Source organism: Suricata suricatta, chromosome 12 (assembly GCF_006229205.1).
Source record: "Suricata suricatta isolate VVHF042 chromosome 12, meerkat_22Aug2017_6uvM2_HiC, whole genome shotgun sequence".
NCBI lineage: Eukaryota > Metazoa > Chordata > Mammalia > Carnivora > Herpestidae > Suricata > Suricata suricatta.
This window is the reverse complement of record NC_043711.1, coordinates 66,449,707-66,473,576: the sequence shown is the minus strand read 5'-3', so window position 1 is coordinate 66,473,576 and position 23,870 is coordinate 66,449,707. Positions and strand designations below refer to the sequence as shown.

At 37.5% G+C, this 23,870-nt stretch overlaps 1 protein-coding gene across 1 annotated transcript in view; it reads left to right on the top strand.

The window, feature by feature from the left end:
- LOC115274014 (ADP-ribose glycohydrolase MACROD2-like) overlaps positions 1-23,870 on the top strand; it is a 1,308,895-nt gene that overhangs the window by 1,222,840 nt on the left and 62,185 nt on the right. The window contains exon 10 of the mRNA XM_029917378.1: positions 15,244-15,321. Within this exon, the coding sequence (XP_029773238.1) occupies positions 15,244-15,321 (78 nt within the window). The remainder of the gene's footprint in view (positions 1-15,243; positions 15,322-23,870) is intronic.

Here is a 23,870-nt window from a genome sequence, read left to right as displayed (position 1 = left end):
ACTCTATCCCATGTAATAAGACGCATTTCTGTTGACCTCCTCCTCAGAGGAGACAACTAAGGACTTGAGACAGCTGTCAGCACCAGGCACTGGGTGTCTCTAATCCATCTTTTCAATTGCAGGAAGACAAACTACCAGAAAGTAAACACCAACCTGCTTGAGCAGGAGGTGCTCAAGCAAACCTTTGCACACGTATGCCTTCCTCTTCTTGACGGCCTCCTTTTCCCATGGTCACAGCCCCTCCCAAACCCTTCCTTAGCACTTCTCCCAAGTTGAACTAAGAGAACACATCAGACTCTGCTCCCACGTTATTCTGTGAAACACCAGTTCTTCCATCTTTAATGCCTTTCCCCTCTTCCTACTTAACGGGTCTCTTCATTGAACCATAATTCCTACTCCACAATCTCTCTTTTTCATCAAATGTAAAGAAACCAGGAATTTGCTTACAGTCCATCAGGTAAGCATATGCCCTGGGGTTTTAAGTACAATTCTAACTACAAAGATCTTATCTTCTTATCAGACCACATAATATGGTTTGTGGGAGGAAAATAATAAAAGAAAAAAATCTTCCTGAGCATAAGCTATCACCCCATGGAAAACTAGATTTGACTATTGTTTACATAAGCTCTCTACTAGTTTTTCAAGAGGAAAAAAATGGAGTGGAGATGTAAAAAATAATCATACCCCTTTCCTTCACCCTCAAAATGTCTTTCATCATGCCATATCATCTTTGCTAATGTCTTCCTCTGTTTTGAAAATCCTTACAGATTTATAAACAAATTGTGTGTCCTAAAACTTTTGTACACAAGTCCTAACTGCGATGTAGTGAACACAACGCAGAAACTAAGGCCAGATATAGAAGTAAAGAAAGACTCTATTGGGAGCGCTCCAAGGCGAGGTTCACTGATCCCAGTGGAGAGGGGCCAGAGAAGTCATGCCAGGGAGCAGGTGGAGCCTTTTTTATGGTGTTGGCTTGGGGGCAGGTGGGTTATGAAGTATTGATATGTTTATGTAAGGTGATTTGTTGGTAGCTCTTTCTTGTTCAGGGTGAGGACTTGTCCGTTGTTCAGGGCGGAAAAGTTCTAAAAATGGTTTTCTTGAAGGCCTCCGGGTGGGGGAGTGTTGAGGTAGTGAGTGGCTTCTTGTTGTCTGGGTGCCTGAGGGTCATACCTGCCTCCTTGGCCAAACACTAACTAGATAAGATTTGAATAATAATGGCAATTAGAAAAATATAGTGCCCAAATATAATCTCACTTAATTCTTTCAGTAACTCTTTTAGATAGACTACGAGTTAGGTAACACTAGCTGCTGTGACACCAATGTCAAACTGACTCAAGAGAAATTTATTTTCTCATGTGCATAAAATCCACAGTGCGAGGCTGAGTTCCTGTCGTCCAAGGACTCATGCTGATGGGGGCTTCTGTGTTCCAGCCTGTGGCCAGTGAGATTATTCTGAGTCTCCGTATCCACTTGGCAAATAAGTAGAAGAGAGAAAGTTTACACAGCAGGGGTTTTTTTAATGGCCTGGCCTAAAAGTGGCATGTACCACTTCTGCCCACTTTCTGTTGTCCAGAACTCAGTCGCACGGCCCTGCCTGGCTGCAAGAGAGATCTTCCTCAGTCCTGAAAGTTCTCCTTCTTGTGTGACTAAGATGAGGGCAACAAATTTGTTCAACAGCTAGCCAGTATCTCCCAGAGATGAGTGGTAGTATTATTATTATTAATCCTTATCATCATTACTATTTTTATTTTATTTCTCTGATTTTACAAACGAGGCAACCGAGACTCAGGATAGGTAACTAGCCCGGAGTGACACAAGTATTGAAGACAAAAGAATACACTTGACCTTGAGGCTTTTTGAAAAAATAAGTAAATAAATAAAAGTCTCTCATTTCCCTGTTTTTTTTTTCTCCTTATGCCATAAGTCTACTCTGTATTAAGAAACACACACACACACACACACACACACACACACACACACACTATTAAGGCTTTATGGGATATCAGCTAATCCCACAGAGAAAGAGTGAGTGGCTTTTCCCCTCATTTCTATTTTCAAAGACAACAGTATATTTGAGGTTGTCTGCTATATTTTAAAGTCAGTACGGCCTAGGTCGAAATGATAATATGTTTGGGTTTTTGCATGCTGTTTTACAGCAGGCTCCCTCTATAATTTTTATAATGTTTTCATTCCTTATATCCTTCCTTATTCCAGAACTATATTTAAAGTGGTTCCTTCAAACACGCTATCTGTCATGAACAACGGGGTTTTTACATAAGCTAATTCATGAGCAGGTATCACGATAGAGTCTCAAACGGAACTCTGATTCATGATTTTACTTATTGGTTTTCCTACTGGCAGATATCATATTTGGCCTTGGATTTCACATAGTTGTGTTCTACAGACAGCTGGTTTTAATGAGTCTAAGGTCAAGTGTATATACTTGAACCTTATATAAGGCAGCTAACCTTATATAGGTCAAAAACTCATGGCCATATTAATGTATTGTTCTTAAATATGATCTCATTTTGTAAGTCAAGTAAAAGGTAACAGCTCCTAAGGCCTACTACCATTACTAGACAAAGCAAAATAGAGATTACAGCTCACTCTTTCTTGAATTCCTGTAATAATTCCTGTAATAATAATAATTCCTTCATGTTTCCCTCAAAGTAAAACACGAACACCTAACTGTAACCTGTAAGGTGCACCATTTTACGTGTGCCTCCATTCTTACCTCACCAAACTTTCTCTCCCCTCACTGTGCTTCATGCTCATCATGGCCTTCCCTCATTATCTTTTTAGATAGAAGCCTCCTCCACTAAACCTTGATCCCAGCCCCGTTTATTATTAGTCATAACACTTACTGCTATCTGTGACATGTAAGCCTCTTTATCTTTTGTATACCCACCCTTTGTCCATCTCCCTCCACTGTAACTTAAGTTTCATGGAGGAAAAAACAATGTCTACGTTGTCCCTCATTTTATCCCTGATCAGTACACAATCTGGCCTACAGAAAACACCAATTAAAATGTACGGTGTTTTTATGGCCATCAACAGATGTTTATTGGATTTTTAACTTTGTAAGCCTCTGCAATATAAAGAAGAAAGCGTGGGTCTTGCCCTTTAAGGAATTTACAATCTAGAGAGGAAAGGAAGATGTGCACGTGTGAGTTACATTGTCAATATGAACATCAATAATAGGAGCAGTTAATACTTATCTAACCTTTGTCATACACCGGAGTCTATTTCAAGAACTTTACACGTTTTCACTCATTTCACTCATATCTGTGGTATAAATTCAGTTATCATCCCACTTTACAGACAAGGGAAGTAAAGCATAGTGCAGTAAGGGACGTGGTCCGAGGCTACATAGCTAGCGTGTAAGACAGCTAACAAAACAGACAAAGCAAGACAAGCACCAAGGAAGGATTACACTGAAACACATTGAAGGAGCTGGGACTTGAGAAGCCTATCCTGGAATAATCTGTGACATGCCGGTAGAGAATATGACATTTGAACTGGGATCTGAAAGATGCACAAAAACAACGAGGTGGAAAGAAGCTATTCTCATTGCGTAGGAGAGCATCCATGACAGGGTGGAAGTAGGCCTCAGACCACCTATTTTAGGTACCAAGGGTAGATCCCTTGGCTCCAGGATGGATCCATCCATCCACTCTTTAATTTGTTGCTAAGTTAGAGCCCTCATTATGGAGAGCCCTGAATGCCAGGCTAAGAAGTTTGGGTCAAATCAATACAAAGCAAAAATGTTCAACTATTAGATATTGTTGGGGTATAGTTTTTTAGTGTGGTGGCTGTCATTCAAGTATCATTCTCTTTCTTCTTCTAATTCCTTCTCAGAACATCCTCTCTGATTATACCTAATTAGACCCTTTTCCCCAGCTATCCCTATTAGCATTTGCAGGTGCTTTTCTATAAGCCCAAACAGATTTTCTGGGTTTTGATGGACTATCCTTTGGCAAGCTGTGATTTACCATCTTCATAACTGTGGCCTTCAAATAAATATGTCTTTAATTATTTGTATAATTCAGACTTATACTAAGTTCTCTAGAATAGCACTGTCCCATAGAGAGAAGTATGAAACACAAGCGAGGTCCACATATGTACTTTTGAATTTTCTAATAGCCACATTAAGGAATAAAAAATGAAAAGGTGAAAATTGTTTTAATAATGCATTTTATTTAACAGACATATCTAAAATATAATAATTTCATCATGAAGATGATTTAAAAATATTAGTATATTTTAGATTCATTTTTTGTACTGAGTCTGTAAGATTCGGGTGCATATTTTGCACTTATGTCATTCAGACTTGCCACACCACAGGGACTCACTGGACACACGGGGCTGGTGGCTAATGTATTGGACAGTATCTAGGATTGGCTTGAGAAGAAACATGTTGTAGTGATGTTTTATCGCTTTTAGTCTTGACGCTTTGTTCCTTACAAGCTCTTGCCTGCAGGATTTGATACAAGCAGCAGTGATATGACCTGGCCCTTTCTTGACACTTGGGCAGATTTTTATTTTTTTCCTGGCTACATGTAAAGCTGCAAGGAGTTTCAGATTTTTAGCAGTAAGATCCAATATATCCAATGTTGAAAAGGAGACGCTCTGAAATGGCTCCCCCACTTTCACGTGTGGATATGGATCATGCAGATCTGGCCACGTGTAGAACTCTGCTTCCCCACCACATAAGAGATGCTGCTCTCCCTTCAATGGAAAACCTGTGGGCAATCCACATGAGGATGCTAACTAAAAAAAAAAATTCCCACTCTAAATACAAGTTGACTTAAATGTGGAAGTGACATGCACACAGGTGGGGCTTTGTTTAACAAATTCAGTATATTCTAGCAGTGGTTCTTGAAGAGTGGTCCCTGGAGCAGCAGAATCAGCATCACCTGGGAAGTTGTTAGAAATGCAAGCTCTCAGGCCTCACCTCAGACCTACACCATCAGACTCTGGGGGAGGAGCCCCGCAGCCTGTGTGTTAAAAATCCCTCCAGGGGATCCCAGTGCACGCTAATAAGAACTACTGTAGTAAGGAAATAATACGTTGATGGCAAAGTATGGGGAAGCAGTGAATGTTTGATGTTTGCAAAGAGGAAAAAAAATAACATGATTTTTACTCTTCCAATAAGATTCACCACAGGATCCACTGACTTGGCCAGCCTTCATAGAGCAATTAAAATTCACTTCCCAAGCAAGCGTATGAATGGATTTCACCAGCAGAATGTCAAACGAAAGAAACCAAACAGAGAAGAGCATGTACTGTGTACCATCTGATTTATATAAAGTCTGAACAACAGAGACAGCTGATGAATACGGTGGGAAGGCTGAGCGGTGATTTTCGGAGGGAGGGTAGTGGCTGAAGCGGAGGAGGAGCAGAGCTGCCAGGACACTGGATGTGTTCTGTTTCTTGAGCTCGTGCTGGTTATACAAGAGTGTTCAATATGTGGCAATCCTTCAAGGCATATGCTATGTGAAATTTGCATTTTTCTTTATGTATATTTATCTTCAATGAAAAGTTAAGAATTCCAGGCATTTTTTTCCTCAAAAATTATGAACACAGTTTTTTAAAGAGTCATTTTTAACTCTTTTTTAATGTTTATTTATTTTTGAGAGACAGAGAGGGCATGTGCACAAGACCATCAGTGGACAGGGGTAGAGAGAGAGGGGGGACAGAGGACCCTAAGCAGGGGGCTCTGTGCTGACAGCAGAGAGCCATGGGGCTTGAACTCACAAACCACGAGACCATGACCTGAGCTGGAGTTGAATGCTTAACTGACTGAGCCACCCAGGCGCCCATGAGCATCACTTTTTAGCACAGGGTTCAGTAATGGAAATAACAAACACTGTAATTCAGCAGCCCCCTCTCTCTCTGCTGCCCCTCTTAAACAACAAATAGAGATTTCCCCTTTAAAAAGACCTGTTTAATACATGTCTGAGCCAGAGGATAAACAGAACCTGCCTTGATGCTCTCTTGTATCCTCTGTTTCATTTAGGTCCTTCCCCCACTGTTGGTTTCTGCTCAGTGCCATCCTTTCTTACTCTGGCTGGCTTCAGACTCCTCACTAGCATTTGATTATTAAGTGCTTACAGCAAACTGGCCTTAAACAGGGTCCTTCCAAGGAAATCTGCACTTTTAAAAGTTCTGAAAGAAAAGTTTCAAGTCCCAAAAGAATGGCATGCTTCTCTAGGAACAATGAGTGACAGAGTGGAACAGAAGGTGTCCCCTTGCATCTCACAGCACAGACGGCCATCAGGCTGTCAGCTTCATCTACTCACCCAGTTCCCCTGACCAGATGTGTTTTCCTTACGAGTGAAGTAGGGAACAGTAGAATAGTGTGGCCGTAGCAAAGGGGCGGGGATGTGATGCTGGCCTGGATAGGGCGCTGTATTCCAGGCAGAGGCACTACTGACCTAGAGTTTGCACTGATTCTATGTGCTGTGGTGCTTTAACAGGTAAGGCCACAGAATAACATGTGACCACAAACGTGTGTTTGAGACTATTCAGCCCTTGCATTGTAGAGTCTTTCAGGCTGTAACAGAAAAGCTGCTTCTTGTTCTTTCCACCAGTATGAGATCATCAGAGACTATTGGTTATGAAACTATTCTCACTATCTTATTTGGAAACTTATCAGCATAGTTCAGTACTGTAAGCAGAACTGATAATCTGCCAGTACACTCTGGTACTGCTGCAAATGCTTGCAAAATGCCAAAATATTGACATGGTGTTTGACAAACAGTGACTAAACTCCCCTCTTTGCAAGTCATTCCCACGACCATCATGTCATCCCAGAGAGGACAGCAGGCTCCAGGACCTGCCCCAGTGGATATGCCCACTCTGACTAGCTGATACCAAAGCCGATTCTTGTTCTGGGTATCTTCCCAGATTCCCTCATCACTGCTTTATCGCCCAAACAGTACTTGCTTGATGTAGTTTAAGGATCAGTGAAAATTAATTCGAGAAAATTGAGATGGGGAAAGGGAACCACGCATTTAGAGAAAATTCCATCTCCACATCCATGTTGAGACTTTATTCTGCTGTGCAGCAGGATACTGACGTGAATGGCCAACATTCAGAAGTTAAATGAATCATCTAAAGATACATGTCCCGAAATTCACATGTCAGTGTTATGGAGGGAATATTTGCTTGCTCCCCAAACACAAATGTCATATGTTGAGCCAGAGCCCCCGCCCGCCATGATGGTATTTGGAGGTGGGGTCTTTGGGAGGTAATTAGCTTTAGATAGGTTCTGAGGGTGGATCCATCATTACGGGAGTGGTGGCCTTATTAAGAAGAGATCTCCATCTCTGACACTCTGTGCGCACACACTGATTCATGTGAGGACACAGCAAGGAAGCAGCCTTCTGCAAACTGGGAAGAGCACCACCACCCAAAACTAAATGAGCTAGTTAGTACCTTGACGTTGGACTTCTAGCTTCCAGACCTATTAAAAAAAATTCTGATGTTTAAGTCACTCAGTCCATGGTATTTTGTCATGGCAGCCCAAACAGACTAATATAGTCAGTCATTACATTAGAAAAAACAATTATAATAATTTCTAGAACTCACAGTTAAATCTAGTTAAAATACTAGTGGATTAAAATAAATTATCTAACTATTATTTCTTCCTAGAAATAAAAAAATACCACTTTGAGTTAATCCTTAGTATACTTCCCAAGGTCCTCATAAAATCACATTTTGCAGTATTTTGTTTTAACACATTTTTCTCAGTTTATGAGGCAAAACATTGCCTTCATCATACAAATGCCTCTACACACCCCATTTCCTGTAATACCAGATGTCACCTGATTTTTCCCCCACCAGGGTCATATCTGGAAATGAAATTTACTGAACTTGCTTTATTCTGCATGACCAGGCTGTTCCCCTCTTTAACTTTCTCTAAGTTTCTTGGTTCAGTATATTTCAATTTGTGTACAAGGTTCATGAGAGTGCTGTACATTTGAAATACCTAAAATGGTGAGTGTTTTAAAAAATGGATCTAAAAGAACACCCCACTTCTAAAAGTATTCTTTGTAAAAGGCACTTTAGAAATGTTTGAAGTATACATGTACACATTAAGATTAGATAATGAACTGGCAAAAACTGCAAAGGAAGTAAAGTCAAACTCTCACAAGCTGTGCAGAAGCAACACACAATGAGTGACATCAGTTGGTAGGAACGTCAGTGAGTGAAGAAACCATTTCATCATCTCCAAGAACTGGATGATCTGGAGACAACAACAGCTCAGGCAGCGCCTCTAGAGAGATTCAGGCAAGTCCTCAAAGAGTTGTCCACTCAAGGAGCACCCAAGACTTCCTACCTTCCTTCCCTCTTCCAAGTTGCTCCCATTTTGCTTCTTTGTTCCACATCACCCATGGCTTGTGGTTCCTTTCTTCTCTTTCAGTGAATCTCTGCCAAGAGACTGATGGTGAATATCTTGGCTCTCTTAGCTTGGGTTCTCCAAAAGCAAAATTCTGAGACAAAGATATGCGAGCAAAGGCTTTATCTGAGAGGTGGTCCCAGGAAGCACGGTGAGGCATAAGGAAGTAGCTCAGGGAGGGGATGACAGACAAAAGAGGGTACATTAATGAGTAGCTTACTGCTAAGGGGAACTGGGGCTCCATTTCTTTAAGAAGTGTAGAATATATTCAGAATTGCCCCCCACCCCTCCCCAGAGAAGTGAGGAAAAAGGTTTTATCTGCTGAATCCTTTGGGGAGTTTCTAGTTGGGGATTAGCTTCTGGGTACTTCTGGTTCATCCAAGGAAAGAATGCCCTCACTCAGAGTCTCAGAAAGAAGCTCATCTTCTGGAACTATCCGTTAGTATCTCAGGGGTATCCCAATGGACTATTGGTGGGGCATGGTCTATTATAAGGCTTAGGTATAGAGAGATCTAAGCCTTCTACACCTCAGAGATGGGAATGAGCTGTGAAGAGGTAAAATAAAGAAGAGTGGAGTTAACCCACCTTTGGGGCATCCAATATCACAAAAATCATAGGATTATTTAGAATGGCAGAAAATTGGATGCAACGTGATTGTCCAAGAATAGAGATAATAGTAAAATAGCTTGTGGTAGAGCCACAAAGTGAACTGAATCACTCTGCACTCTTCAAATTATAGAATTGCATTCAATAGCACAGGGGGACGTTGAAAAAAAAACTAAAAAAAAGTGAGCACATCCATTTTCATTTGGATGGGCTTGTGGATCCTTTGAGATATGAAGAACAAATAGGTGCTAAGGAGAAATCATCCAGGTCTTTGAAGTTCACAGAAAATTAGTAACTACCACGAAAGGTCCAAATGCTTACCTTAGTTTCCAAATATGTCTCTTTACATCACTTGGGAAAAAAGACAAGCTGGGCTCCAATGAGGTGAGTTTTGACCCAGTCCATTAGGAATGTAGGGAAAATGTCTGGCTGTCAGCAGTGTGGGGTCCTGATGTCCCAGCCACACTACCCAAAAACTTGGCTAAAAAAAACAGAGCCCAGAGGTGAAGCATTTATGATTCCTGAGATAGACGGTCTCTACTGCCTCAACTTCTCCATGAAATAAAGTAACTGAGAAGTAGAGGCCAGCTGTCAGGCTGTGACTCTGCTCAGAGTCAGGACCCAAAAAGCCCTCATCTCTTCTCCTACAGGGAATGTTCTCTCAAAGACTTTTCATTATCAGATTGAATTAAGAAGTATAAATAAAGCACTCTCTGATTTATAGCTGAACATTTTAATGGAATTCCAAGTCAATTTACACCTCGAACCATAACTACTTCTCATGCCCGTGGCCTGGTCAGATTTTTTTAAAAAGGATATCAAGAAATTCTGCTATGCAAGGCTTAGCAAAAGAGAGGGAGGCAAGATCAGAAAGGAATCTGAAGGATGGAGGTCAAGGATAGCAGGTCACATACAACTGGAAACAAGAGCAGATTTGCCTTTGTTTACATTTCCAAGGGGGAAAAATTAACTTGATGGAGAAGGGTAATTAAGCATTTCTTTTTCCATCATTGTCCAGTCTGGCTTCATATCCAGCTGTTCTATTAAACATTGTGATGATTTTTCATCGAGTCACAGAGTTAACAATGGCCAGTGTGGCACCAGTGTCACATGGCACTACTCCCCCTACCATTAACCTTTACTTTATAAATAGTAAAATACTCAGAGTGAGAGCAGCCCAGCTCAGGTAGATAATGAGGGAAGCCTGAACATTTACAGAGAGGTGTTGTCAGAACAAAGAGATAATTTGGACACATCAGCAGATTAGCACTGTAAGGTGTTTAGAGAGATTATCTGGTTCAGTGCACTCAGTTCCTACGTGAATCTAGAAACCAAGATTATGTAAGGTGAATGGGTTTTCCTAGAGTTACGAAGCATGTTGTTGTAAATCTAGAATCACAACCCCAAGCCAGTGTCCATCTGTCAAGATTGATCCTATTACTTGCTTTTATTTTCAAAAACAACCTGCAGAAAAATACCACCTCCAATGTAGGAATCAGCTGGTTTACACAAGTTACTATTTGGAATTTGGCATGTGTTTTCTAAACAAAGAAACAAAGTTAGTGGTACATGATGGTCGTTTTTTCAGCGGTGCCTCAGAGACTTAGTACCCGGATTCCAAAACTCTGGGAATGATTGGCCCCTTTTAATGGGGGTTAATGATTGCATAATGAAGACAGATGACTGACCATAGCTCATTCTGGCCTCCCAATGCTCAGGGCAATGGCTGTCCTACGGACCCACTTACTTTTCAGGTAAATATAGATCAGCCTTGTATATCCAGTCGCACTGAAACCAAGTACGGTTGAGTTCATTGCTATCTGAATACTCTGGAAATGTACTGCAGGATATATTTTTCCTGGGTAAAGGAATAGTCACTGCAAAGCTTCAGTGAGACCATAATCGTCTGTGAAGACTCTAGTTTATTGTAGATAAACATCCCATTCAGATGGAGGAAAAACTACTTTATTCTAATTGCTTCACATAATAAAGCAGTGATTCAAACAAGCAGGCCAGGATAAATGTTTTGCTTCGTATAATAATCGAAACAGTTTACAAGAATCAGAGGAAATCCAGGTAACTGAGTTTTTGTGCAACTTCTGCATCAAGGTAGGTGACTCGTGTATGAGTGTTGACATGCTACAAAGCAAATAGTTCAGGCATAGGTGTTTGCAAATGGCATTTATTTTGTTCAGACTCCTTGGAACTTTTACACCAATATGACTTCCTGCCACAACTCTAAATAATAGTCAAGGATTACCTTTTTCACTAGATGGATTTTGCACATCTTCTGACTTGAAACTGTTTTCAAAGACTGTGAATCATTGTTTCGTTTTGTGCTTTAGAGTCATTTCTAATTTTGATGCAAAATGTCGTTTACCAACTGGATTACCCTCTTCATTTATTAAACACATCTGTGTGCATTTTTTGGCTATTTCCTCAAGTCAAATCTACCTTAAGAATTCAAGAAAAGACATCACTTATAAATTCATGGAGTGGACATTTTGTCCTGTAGACAATTCTCAATTATAATCTTAAAAATCTTTTGTAAAATAGCAGTGTCAGTGGCCTTAAGGTGCAAATTTCTGTATTTATTTTTGACCTTGCTGGGTTCATGGGTTTCTATGAGAGTATGATGGAAGCAATCTCCTTCTAGAGAAATGAATAACAATATATGTACACATTTTTCATATCAGTTCAAAAGGTTTGTGGACCCCTAGAGTATATTCAAGGGTTATGAACTAATTTCTTAACCTTAGTTAAGAACTTTTGTTGTTAAGGAGACATTATCAAAAGAGATAGCATCTATTTTGATTTATAGTTTAGGTATGTTTATCAGAAATTCAATAGTTTCACCATTTACCATAACGTCTTCAATCTATACATGTACTATTCTCTATAGACATGTGTAATTGACTGCATTAAAAATGACCTACTTTTTAGAATTTGTTTTATGTTTTTTTATTTTAATCTATTTTAAATATTCTTTTAAACCTTTTCAACTTCCTAAATGAGGAGATTTTGTTTTAATTTATGAACGTATATCTTTTTATTCTTGTTAGTCTTAAAAGATAATCTATCTTCAGAACTTTGGCTTGACTATTCAACTTAATATTTGCACTTGAAAAAAATTTTTAATAGAACATTGACCTTAAAGATTTTGAAAGTCAGAATCTACATATAAATTTAATTTCAGTTCTCTGCTATTAAAATAGCATTGACTGAATCCCAGAATTAGGTGATAACCCCTTTACATCTTTTGAACATTACCACATGATAATTTTTAGAATTTTATTTAATTTTATTGATTCCAAGGTACTGCAAGAATTTAGTATTTATCACTACAGTTTTCAGGGTAGTTTATAGAACTTACACAGAAATAATACACTTTTTAATGACCATGTATACAAGACATATTTTCTTTCTCATTATGAATAATATTTTTATACATATACAATGCAATTTTCATTACCTTCTAGACACAAAAACTCCACTATCATTTCAAAACCCCAACTAAGTATAACATAATTGGATCTATCATTAAAATATTCAACATCCCGTCTTGCCAAGGTTCATGTGACTAGGAATTCAAATAGCCCTTTGGAAGGAGAAGCTGCAATGGAAACAGTCTTTCATGGCCACGTGGTCATGTGTGGATGCTGTCATCCTACAGCTTTCATCCTGCTTTATTCTTGTATATGGGGTGCAACCATTTCAGATACAAACCAAAATTAACTTGTGGGTTTGATGATGGGTCATGTTGATAGAAAATCCTTGCCATCACATAGAGACGTATATTTGTGTACACCCAGAATGAAGTTCTAGGATACACACACACACACACACACACACACACACACACACACACAGTGTTTTATATATTTTATTTCTAAAATTAGGACACATTATTAAATTAATAGTGTGTTATTTGTAGTTCATTTGGTAGCATTTTTTTTCTAATCCTACATAGCAGTGAAAATAACAATTGATGATGTCTTGGATTCAGTGAAATGTGTTACATATTGATTAGAACACATAACATCAGAAGGCACCTTAGCAATGTTTAAACAATTCTCCAAGGAAATTGAAACTGAAAGGTCAATTAATTTGCTAGAGACACAGATTTTGGTGATAGACCAGAGATTAATTTTTCAAATACTATCATCCATCATATGTGAATCATTAGACCATAAACCGATTAACTCAATATAAATTACTTTTTAAAAGACATTTCCTATATAATATTTAGTGCACGAAGCATAATGTTTATGTAAATTATAAAGCATTATGAATTATTGTGGAGTGTAAACAAATACATTTTAACTACATGCAAGATCTTGGAAATCTTAAAACATTAATGTTGAGGGAAATGAATGTTGCCCAAGATACATATCAAGTGATGCCATTTGCTGTAAACAAATAAAATTTCCAAAATTAAAATCAAGCCTGATTCATATAGTACCTTTTTAAAATCATTGTTCACTTTCAGTGGTACTGTGGAAGAAAGTATTCAAGGATTATTTTTGGAATCCACATGTTAGAGCCAAAATTTAAAAAGCATGTTTTAATGGGAACTGATTCAAAAGTATTTTACTTGAGTGAGAAAACTCTTTGGAAAATGTGTCTATGTGCTCAGTTTTGCTTCCAAATTTGGACTTTGAAGCTTATTGTCAGTCTCAGAAAGAAATAAGAAGCTGTGCAGATAATTAAACATTTGCCTTGGGGGAATTATTTGCAGTTAATTAAAATCATACACTTTGGGTGTATACTTGCTTCGCTGGTTATTAAATTTGAATCAGATGTTAACTATCCAGGTTTCTCACTTGTCCATCAAATGTTGCTTGTGGCAGGTTCAAGAAACAAACTTTCTCACAATATTCTAAACTGTATTGCTTAAAACTATCTCCTAGTGTGGAAGGATAGAGGGAAAAGGAATAAGGAAGCAAAGAAAAAATGCTTTATTTGAGACTCCATCTGATTCAGCTCTGTTTAGAGTTGCAACTCAATGGAACAATGTGAACTCAGTAGAGAATCCATTTGTGGTAAACGTGTCAGTCTGCCATCCCCAGTTTTCTCCGTGGCCATATGCATGGGAGATTAGCTCATGGCTTTTAGATATCTTTAGATTACCACCCTTTTAGCTGTATGAAGAATATGCCCTCAGTTGTAACCTCTAGGAGGGCAGAGTCAATTACAATTAACCTCCCAGCCTCAAGAAGTGTCTGGCATAGAGATGGCCCTTAAAAAATATTTGTGGAATGAATGAAAGACCTATTTTCTGTCTTCCCACTGACACACCCACATGCTCTTTCTAAAGAGTTGACCAAGAAGCCTCAAATATCCAACGAGGAATCCTGTGTAGTCTTGCAAAAGTCCATAGTCATTGCAATCTAGTTGGCCATGTTATTTCTTGTAAGTATATCATATAACAAAAGAAGATGAACTTATGCTGACTTCACATTTAAATATGCTATACAAGGGAGAGGATGAAATTGTGTAGAACAGACGGTTTGCATTCTCCTTTGCTATTGTTCTACTGCTAGGGTTCCTCAGGAAGATGAACTTAATTACAACTGGATTTCAAAGGTCTACGTCTGGCTTTTTCAAGGACTCAAGGCTCCCATATATGAACAATTGCAGGAATGGAAGCATTAAGAACATTAAAACTGATGTTCCTTTAATCTCCTCTACTTTGCCTTCCTTTCATATCCTTTTGCACAATTCTCCAAAGACTTTCACTAATACATAAAGCCTGCTTATATTTTCTTCTCCGTTGCAAAAGGATGACCCAATCAAATTTCTACCATCTTTCCCCTCATAAACTTTGTACAAACATCTTACACAGTACTTTAGGAACAGCTTATTTATTGATGAAAATATGTAGGTGTTTTAATGATATTTTTTTTAAAAAATAAATTCCATGCCCCAAAGATAGAGCTATTATGTCAGTGCTGGAACCTGCTCTACTTCCTAGTTTAAAATGCCGACCGGGGGCACCTGGGTGGCTCAGTCAGTTAAGCATCTGACTTTTGGTTTGGGCTCAGGTCATGAACTTGGGGCTTTGTGGGTTCCAGCCCTGCATCAAGCTCTGCACAGGCCATGGAAAGTCTGCTTGGGATTCTTTCTCTCTCCTCTCTTTCTGCCCCTACCCCACATGAGCTCTCTGTATCCCTTAAAATAAATAAGTAAGTTTAAAAATGCTGACTAGACGTTTTGCTTGTTTGTTGTGTCAGATTCTGCAAAGGATGACAGTATTACAAAAGACAATGAAGTAACAGATCATTCTGTGTGTGACCAAGATCATCCCAATGGTAAGTGGTTAGCTCCTTTTTCATTTTTTTTTCTACTGAGAAATACTACATTAAAAAAATTAGTTTTTCTGGGGCAAGAATGGAATCTGGTTATATTTTATTAGCTATGAATATCAAGTGATTGGTACCTGCCAAGTTTGGAAGGGAACTTTTGCTCTCCACAATCCCCATCACTTATTTTTGTACCAGGCTAGATTTATTTATTTTCATTACCTACCTATACTCTATAGGCATTGGGTTTGCAACTAGAGAAATGAAGATATAATACCAATGAGAATAAATGTGAGACACAGAGAGAGTAGATCAAGGAGATTGAATCTACATATCCTCACAATACCAAGAAGAGAAACTAGAACAAACAGAAATGAAATAATCTTTAGGAAAATAACAGAATAAAAAGTTTTCCTCATGCAAACCACTTCCTCCACCCAAAACACAAGGGTTTATAACACATATTTATAGGCCAAGACACTGAAAACTCAAATAAGAAGAGAAATATGCAAAGCCTCATGGAATTTCTGAAGGTAAGTGATTTTTTTTAAAAATAGGCCTTCCAAGCATGTAAGAAAATCAAAATCAGGTTACAAACAAAGTCACCAAAATCAGATTAGCATTAACTTTCTTCTTCTAGAATTCTAAATACTAGATGAAATGAAGTAACATTTCCATTGTTCTAAAGGACACAGTTTCTATATTTAGTGAAGTCATTATTCATGCATGAAGTCAAGAGTAATATTTTCTCAGGAATACATAGATTAATAAAATACACCACTGAAGTATCCTTTCTGAATATACTAACAGAAATCCTGTGCAAAAATAATAAATATAGAAAGGAAGGAAAAAGTCAAGACTGAGAAAGGCTCACTTGGAAATGACTATATGATAAGAGACTCATTAACTGTATGAAAATGTTGAAATAATTGCTTCAAAATTAGTATCAGAATATCTTAATTAAATTTTTGCTTTTATCTTTGGAAATTATACTGTGTTGTTTCAAAATGTGAAATAAAAAGGAAAGACTTTGGCTCTCAGGAATGAAAGTCTAAATAATTTAGACTATTACTGTTGCAGAAGATAACTAGACAACCTAAACCAATAAAAACCCACAAAAACAAAAACAAAAAATTATAGAGTCTGTTTAAAGGCAACAGAGAGCTAACAAGATAGTGAAGAATTGGCAGAATAGGTTCTGGGAAAAAAATAAATATCCAGAGATGTGAATTCAGAATTTGAAGTTGTTTTTATCTTAGCTCATTTGCTGATTCTACAAAAGGTATCTGAAATCTCATCACTAACAAAAACAAGGGACCACAGTAACTCCCCTAGTTTTTGTGTTGAAATCCCAAAGATATGTACCCCAGTATAAATAATGAACCCATAGTAGACCAGCTTTCTTTTTTATTTTTAAAAATTTTTATGTCTTTATTTTATTTTGAGAGAGAAAGAGAGAGAGAGAGCAAGAGCAGGGGAGGGGCAGAGAGAGAGGGAGACACAGAATCCCAAGCAGGCTCCAGGCTCTGAGCTAGCTGTCAGCACAGAGCCCAACGCGGGGCTTGAACCCACGGACCCTGATATCATGACCTGAGCTGAAGCTGGATACTTAACTGACTGAGCCATCCAGGCGCCCCAGTAGACCAGCTTTCTGAAAGACTAGTGCCCAGCTTTGAATCACCTCAATCCTCAAATTAAATTAAGACCAACCCAGAATGCTAATCCTGGTAGACACCTAAGAAAAATAAATGTAAAACATTTATCAGATAGAAAAAAAAGAGTATTGTAGGTGTCAAACCATTTACAAAAATGATTGTTAAACATAATGTCCAGCACACACATACAAAAACAATAGCCACTCCCCCCCTTCAAATGAAACAAGGTAACATGAAAAAGTCAAGAAAAATAGGCCCTTTGGGGCTGAAAATATTAGAGTTATCATAAAATAAACATTAAAAGTGTATAAATAAAGCACAGGAAGTATATAAATAAAGCATATAGAGTGTAAAATAATTTTTCTGACTACTAGTATGGGGGATAGAGACAAGACTGAAAAATTTACCTGAGAACTGGAAATTCAAACTAAGCAACATAAACAAAAAAGAAAAGAAAGTCTAGAAGTAAAAAATTCCATTACTGAAATGAAGAATGTAATGAATAAACTCATGGTTTAATCACATATTAGATACATATAAAAAAGAATTTGTGAACTAAAATTTAGGTTGGAAGAATATATCCAAAATAAAAACAGTAGAGAAAAAATTGTTGGCAAATGCTGAAGGAAGGAATCAAATAGAGAGGAGAGAATGATAAAGTATCTCACAAATGTACTAAAAGGAACAAATGAAAAGAATTATAAGCAAAGTAAATACTAATTATTGGATAAGCCTAAATATATATCAGTGGTACCAATTCTTGATAAGAAGCAGGAAGTATGACCTATAAGAGGAGAGAAATAAGTTAATATAAATCAACTCAGAAATGACACAGATAGCATAATTAATATAAAAAGCCAGGTTAAAAGGTATTATAATTGTATTCCACATCTTCTGAAAGCTAAAAGAAGGATTGTTTCTGTTAATTAGAGACATTAAAGATATAAAATGATCCAAATTGAATTTCTGGAGATGAAAATTATACTTGATGGGAATAATGGCAGATTAGCCATTGCAGAAGATAAGATTAGTTGATTAAAGATGTAGCAATAGAAACTATCCAAATTGAAACACAGAGAATCAATGACTGAAAACTATGAAAAGACCATCAGTGAGCTACAGAAGAACATGAAAGGTGATTCCAATTCCAATATGCATAAATTGAAATCTCTGAAGGCAAGCATGGGAAAGGGAGAGAAAAACATACTTGAAGTAAAAATAGTTGAAAATTTTCAAAACTTTGATGAAAACTGTGAGCCCACATGGCCAAGAAGTTCTACAACCCCAAAGCACAAAAAAACATAAAGAAAACTATAACCAAGTACATGATAATCAACTTTTTCAACACCAGTGGTAAACAGAAGAACTTCAAAAACAATCAGAAGAAAAAGGCAAGTTTCATACAGAGGAATACATCAAAGATGAAGCAGAAGTCTTATGGAAACTACAATCTAAAATTACAGGCTAAAACATGGATGAATCCCACAAGTGTAATATTAAATTAAAAACATAAAGAAGCCTACATTGGGTGCAATTTCATTTATATCAAGTTTAAAAAGCAGGAAAAGATAACAATACTATTTAGAAAAGGCATGCTTGAATGGGAAAATGATAAAGAACATCTAGGTAGTGATTGCTCTGAGTTAGGGTGCTGATTAAATGTTGGTGATTAGGGAGGAGGTTCTGATTGGCTCATGAGCTCGGCTTCTGGCTGGATGGTTATCATAAGGTTATATAGTTTCTCTACTTGCTTTTGGTTATTTACCTGTGCTGTCTAGATTGGTTGTGAACTTGCCTATGTTGCATCTTTATACAATAGTTAAAAGAGGAAGTTAAAAGGGAGAAAATTAGAATAATTAAAAGAAGGAAGAAAGGGAGAAAACAGGGAAAAGAGAGAGAAAAGAAAGGGCTAATCATAGTCAGAGTTTATAAAGCAAAAATTAAGGTGGAAAGTGGGAGGGTTGCACAAAATGCTGACTTCAGTCAAAAACTTAAAATCTTGCTCTGTTATAGATTATGATAATATAAATTTGAAAAATTTGATGATAATCACAAATAGAATTAAATCACAATAGAACTAAGGAAAGAGGTCTTACTCTCTAAATTTCCCAGAAAGACCATACCAAACATAAGAGTATATTCAATAATGTGAATAATAAAAAAATAAATAGCAGTATAAGAAAAGCACAATATATCAAATAGGGTAACAGAAACACAGGCAACTAGTTATGACAGGAACTATAATAGGCTACTTTACTAAGTGTAAATATCAGTCAGGTTGAATTAATTTTAAAAAATAGTAAGGTTTAAAAAATATAAAGTCAGAAAAAGTATATTTGGTATGTCACATGAAAAGAAAACATGAGAAACTACTTTAGAATTTATCCAGTAATAATTCTCGCAAAAGCGAGAATTCTCTTGAGCGAGAAAGAGTTGGTCATTTTATATCAATAAAAATTTCAGTCCCTGACTTAATATAATAATGATGGATTGTTATGTGCCAGATGATATATTATGAATAAAATTGATTTGGAAATTCAATGGGTAATTCACAGATGTAGTATTTTCAGTCGATGACAGAATGAATAGACTAAAAATAATATGGAATCTTTGAAAAATGTGATTAGCAGTGTTGTTCTACTGTAGGAATACACAAGTTGATCCATGAAACAGAATGAAGTGTTTAGAAATAGACCAAAGTAGATCCGGGTTTTTAGTAAATAGTCAGGCTGGCATTTCAAAGACAGACAACTCCATAAATGGCATTAAGACAACTAGTTGACCATTTGGAAAAATCACCTGAATCTCAACTTAACCCTTACACCAACTTAAATTACAGGAGGACCAAAGATAAAATCTGAAAATAAAACTAAAAATACTAGACTAAAAGAACTAAAGGGAATTTTCTTTTAGTTTTGAAAGAAGAACTGCTTTTTGAACTGTAAATAAAAACACACAAACACGTGGTTGTATGCATATACGTATCTGTAATATTGTATACATAGGTCAATATATGTCATAAAAGAAATGACTAAATCTGAATATGCACATTTTGATATGATAAAGATTGTAATCAAATTCTAAAGAAAAATTTTCCAAGAAAAGTATACTTGGCCAAATTAACAAATAATTTTCTTATTAAAGAAAAAGAAAGACTTCATAATTCAGTAAGAAAAAAATAATTAAGAGGAAAACAGGAAAAGGATTTAATTATAATTTACAAACTAAGAAATATAGTCATAAGTATTAATCAATGGCCTATCTCTCTCTTACCTAGGGAAATGCAAATAAAACATGATTTTTTGAGAAAGAGGATCGATAATATACAGAATTGGTAGGAATAGGGTACCAAACACACTCACACACCATGGGACACTGAAAGTGTAACTTCCTTACCTGCAGTTTTGTGAAAATCTAATAAAAAGTAAAATGTTAATACTTTTGCCCAAGAAGTATGCTTTAGGAATTTGTCTTAAAGTAACATCCACCAAGAGTAGGGAAACATGTATCCACAAAACTGTTCATTCATTGCATACATGTATGCGTACACAGGTGTATATCTACATAGGTATGTATACACACACAAGAAAGATCACAGTTTACAATATTAACAGTGACAAAGTCATAAAGTTGTAGTTACAAAACTACAATTCTTTTGTAACTGCAAGAAAAAATAATTTTAGAAATAATTGACATTAGGAAAGTAAGTTTTCCTGGCCCCAGGAGATGATGAAGGGTGTCTAGAAGATAATCAAATTCACACTAATCTAGGTTTAACTTTTGTTCCGAAACTGGGGTATTTTTAGACACGGTAAACAAAATTTTGGATATTAGCTGCAATCAAGTTTCCAGTTTAACAAAAGGACAATTTCCATTATCTTTAAGACAAATATCTAAGAAGCAAAGTCTTTGTTCTTATGAAGATCTGAGCATATAATAATCTATAAACAATAAAACTATCCTTTTGTTACTGTTGTTCAGAAACAGCCCATTTGCAGAGTGAATTTAGGTTTATCCTCTAGAAATGTTTAGTTCCAGACTGATGACCCCAGACCAATTTTTATGCAAATTATTTAAAGCATTAGCTTGAGCCAAACTTAATTACCAAGGCCCCAAGAAATAATCACGTGATCTATTCTAAAGAAAAGTGAATGGATTTTTGGATTATCTGTTCTAATAGACCCCTCCCATTAGCATGGGTGATTGAGTTCACTATATAAAAATATATATATGAACTGGGGGATCTTTTATGTTCTTTTGTTTCCTCTGCCAGGAGGGATTAGGTCAGAGGACAGCGGGTAGAATTCAATTAGACTGAATGTGGAGAGGCAAACATAAAGCTTGTCCCCATGGGGTCAAGAAAGCAAGATGGAATGTGGACTGTCTGAGTGCACTGCAGAGAAAGGCAGAAGGGTTGTGGACCTCTGGAGTCGCTGTTAACACACAGCAGGCCTGGGTGCATGGCTAGCAGTTCACACATTCGTCCTCTCCCTATATTACACCCAGTCCTGGCCTGGCTCAGGAATGAATAAGCAAATATGATTATTCTTGGATTTCAAAGTTGTGCACCTCCTTTCTTTCCCCGTATTTTTTACTGGCTTTATTTCAGAAAAATTAGAAGAAAATATATGTATTTCCATTTCAGGAAACGATTTCCAAAATATGTAAAGCACACAGGTGAGACAGATCAAGAGTGGGTACAAGTGAAAAGGAAGGAGGAGAGAAATACTCCGAAAGAACTTTGCAATGGCCTCTTACCCTCAAAGCGAAGTGCCAGGCCTCTTACTAGTCAAAGAGAAGATCCCTAGCATTCACCAACGGCCTTAGGTTGCCACCTCAGGCAGTCCCCTCATTCTTTGTAGATACCCAGGCTCTGTTGAATGCAGTCTTCCATCCCTGATTGAATTCCTCTGAAAATATGTCAAGTGGGGCACTGGAAATGGAGACACACAGGAATACAGAGTGGCTGCCTTTGCTCTCTGAATGCTCTACTCTTTCCCTTCATTGTACACACAAAGCCAGATTGTGAAGGATGAGGTAAGGGTCCCAGCAGTGAACTAGCAGTAGGTGTGATGGTTGGTTCCCCATATCAACAGTGAAAGAGAGTGCGGCTCACTTCGCAAATGTTATCTCTCAACATCATCCACCTAATAAACACACATCAGTGGTGACTGGAAACTTCACCACAGATAGATCCTCATAGAATGCCAAAGATAGAGGGAAATCTAGGAAATTAACTAGTTTTGAAGCCTTAGGAATAGATAATGAAGCTGAAGCCCAAAGATGTGATTTGCCTAAAACTTTGAGTCCTTCTTCCAGGGTTCTTTACAATAAATACAGTGTATGGTACTTACTCTGTTGCTAAAGGGTGCAATAGATAGTTACACTCCTTAATTACTACATGTAGCCATTGATGAGTACTATAATGGACAGTCAATTTAACAGGCATTTATTAATCACTCCTTATTAGTAGGTGCTGGCAAGGGAAATATGAATAAAGCACAGTTTTTATATTGACAACACCCATAACACACCAAGAAAGACAATCAACTATATTACAGTGTGATAAGGAGAATAATAAATAGATTAATGAGCAAAAAACAATAAGCAAATGTCGTGTCCCGCCCTGGCCAGCAGGGCGGAAAATCCTCGCGGGTTCTTTTCCTGAGGGAGGGAGAGAAAAACAGGGCAGGAGGGGAGAGACGCAGAGAGTGAAGACAGCACACGGCTTCCGATCAAGCCTCTAGCTTCTTTCTTCTTCTTCTTCTTTATCCCAGAAAACACTGTCTCTTAAATAGCGATTTGAGGCAGGAACTGACCCTGGTCGGTTGTCAGGTAAACAGAATCAAATGCATATCAAAAAGAAGCGCCCAGACTTGCCTCTGCAATGCTGGGGAGGGGAAGCTTGAAGCTGCATACCAGAATGCAGGTTTGATCTTTTGTGCACCTTGGCCAAATCTACCTCTGGCGCAGCAAGACAGTTGCCAAATTATTTTGACCAGGAAATGGCAATCTCCAGCCTCCAGATGCAAATCTTGTTTACTGGTTCACTCCCTGGAGAGTGATAATCCTTGCCTGAGGCAGCCAGAAAACTTGGCGGCTCTCCACAAGCAAAAATGTGAAAATGATTGATCCTGCCTAGTGACTCAGAGAATATTACAAAGAATGGTGAATTGATGGCTTAGTTTTGAAAGATGAGGAGACTTTTACTAGATAGTAGGGGAGGAGGGGGTGTTTCAACCAATGAGAAATAATTGTAATGGGTTTAGAAAATGGTGATTAGGTTGGGATATAGAGAGAACCGAAGGTAGGTGATTTGGCCAAAAGACAAAAAAGAGGGCAATTCAGGGGCACCTGGCTGTCTCAGTCTCTTGATTTCAGTTCCCATCATGATCTCAGGTTTCGAGCCCCGTGTTGTTAGCCAGAGCCTGGTTGGGATTCTCTCTCTCTTCTTCTCTCTCTGCCCTCCCTCGCTTGCTTGCTCTTTCTCAAAGATAAATAATAAATAAACATCTTTTTAAAAAGGGACATTCAAGAAGAAAAAGCTACTCAACAGCTGAATTTCTCAAGTATTTTTTAGAGTTCAAATAGAATAGACACTGAGCAAAAGTAACTGGATTGAGCTAGACACAAACCTTTGGGTTCTGTGTTATCATGGAAAGCATTTTTCTCTGTTTTCTAAATTGTTTCATTATTATTGTTGTATAATATAATATTCATTTGTTGTGAAATATAAAATGAAGGTTAACAAAATAAAAATCCTGTAAATTAAAATCCTATCTACCATTCAAAGATTCAGTGTTAACATTTGAGATAAAGCCTTCCTAGTTTTTGTTCCCATTAATATAAATACCTATAAGGGCACATTTGATAAGTACATAGTTACAAAAATGAAGTCATAAT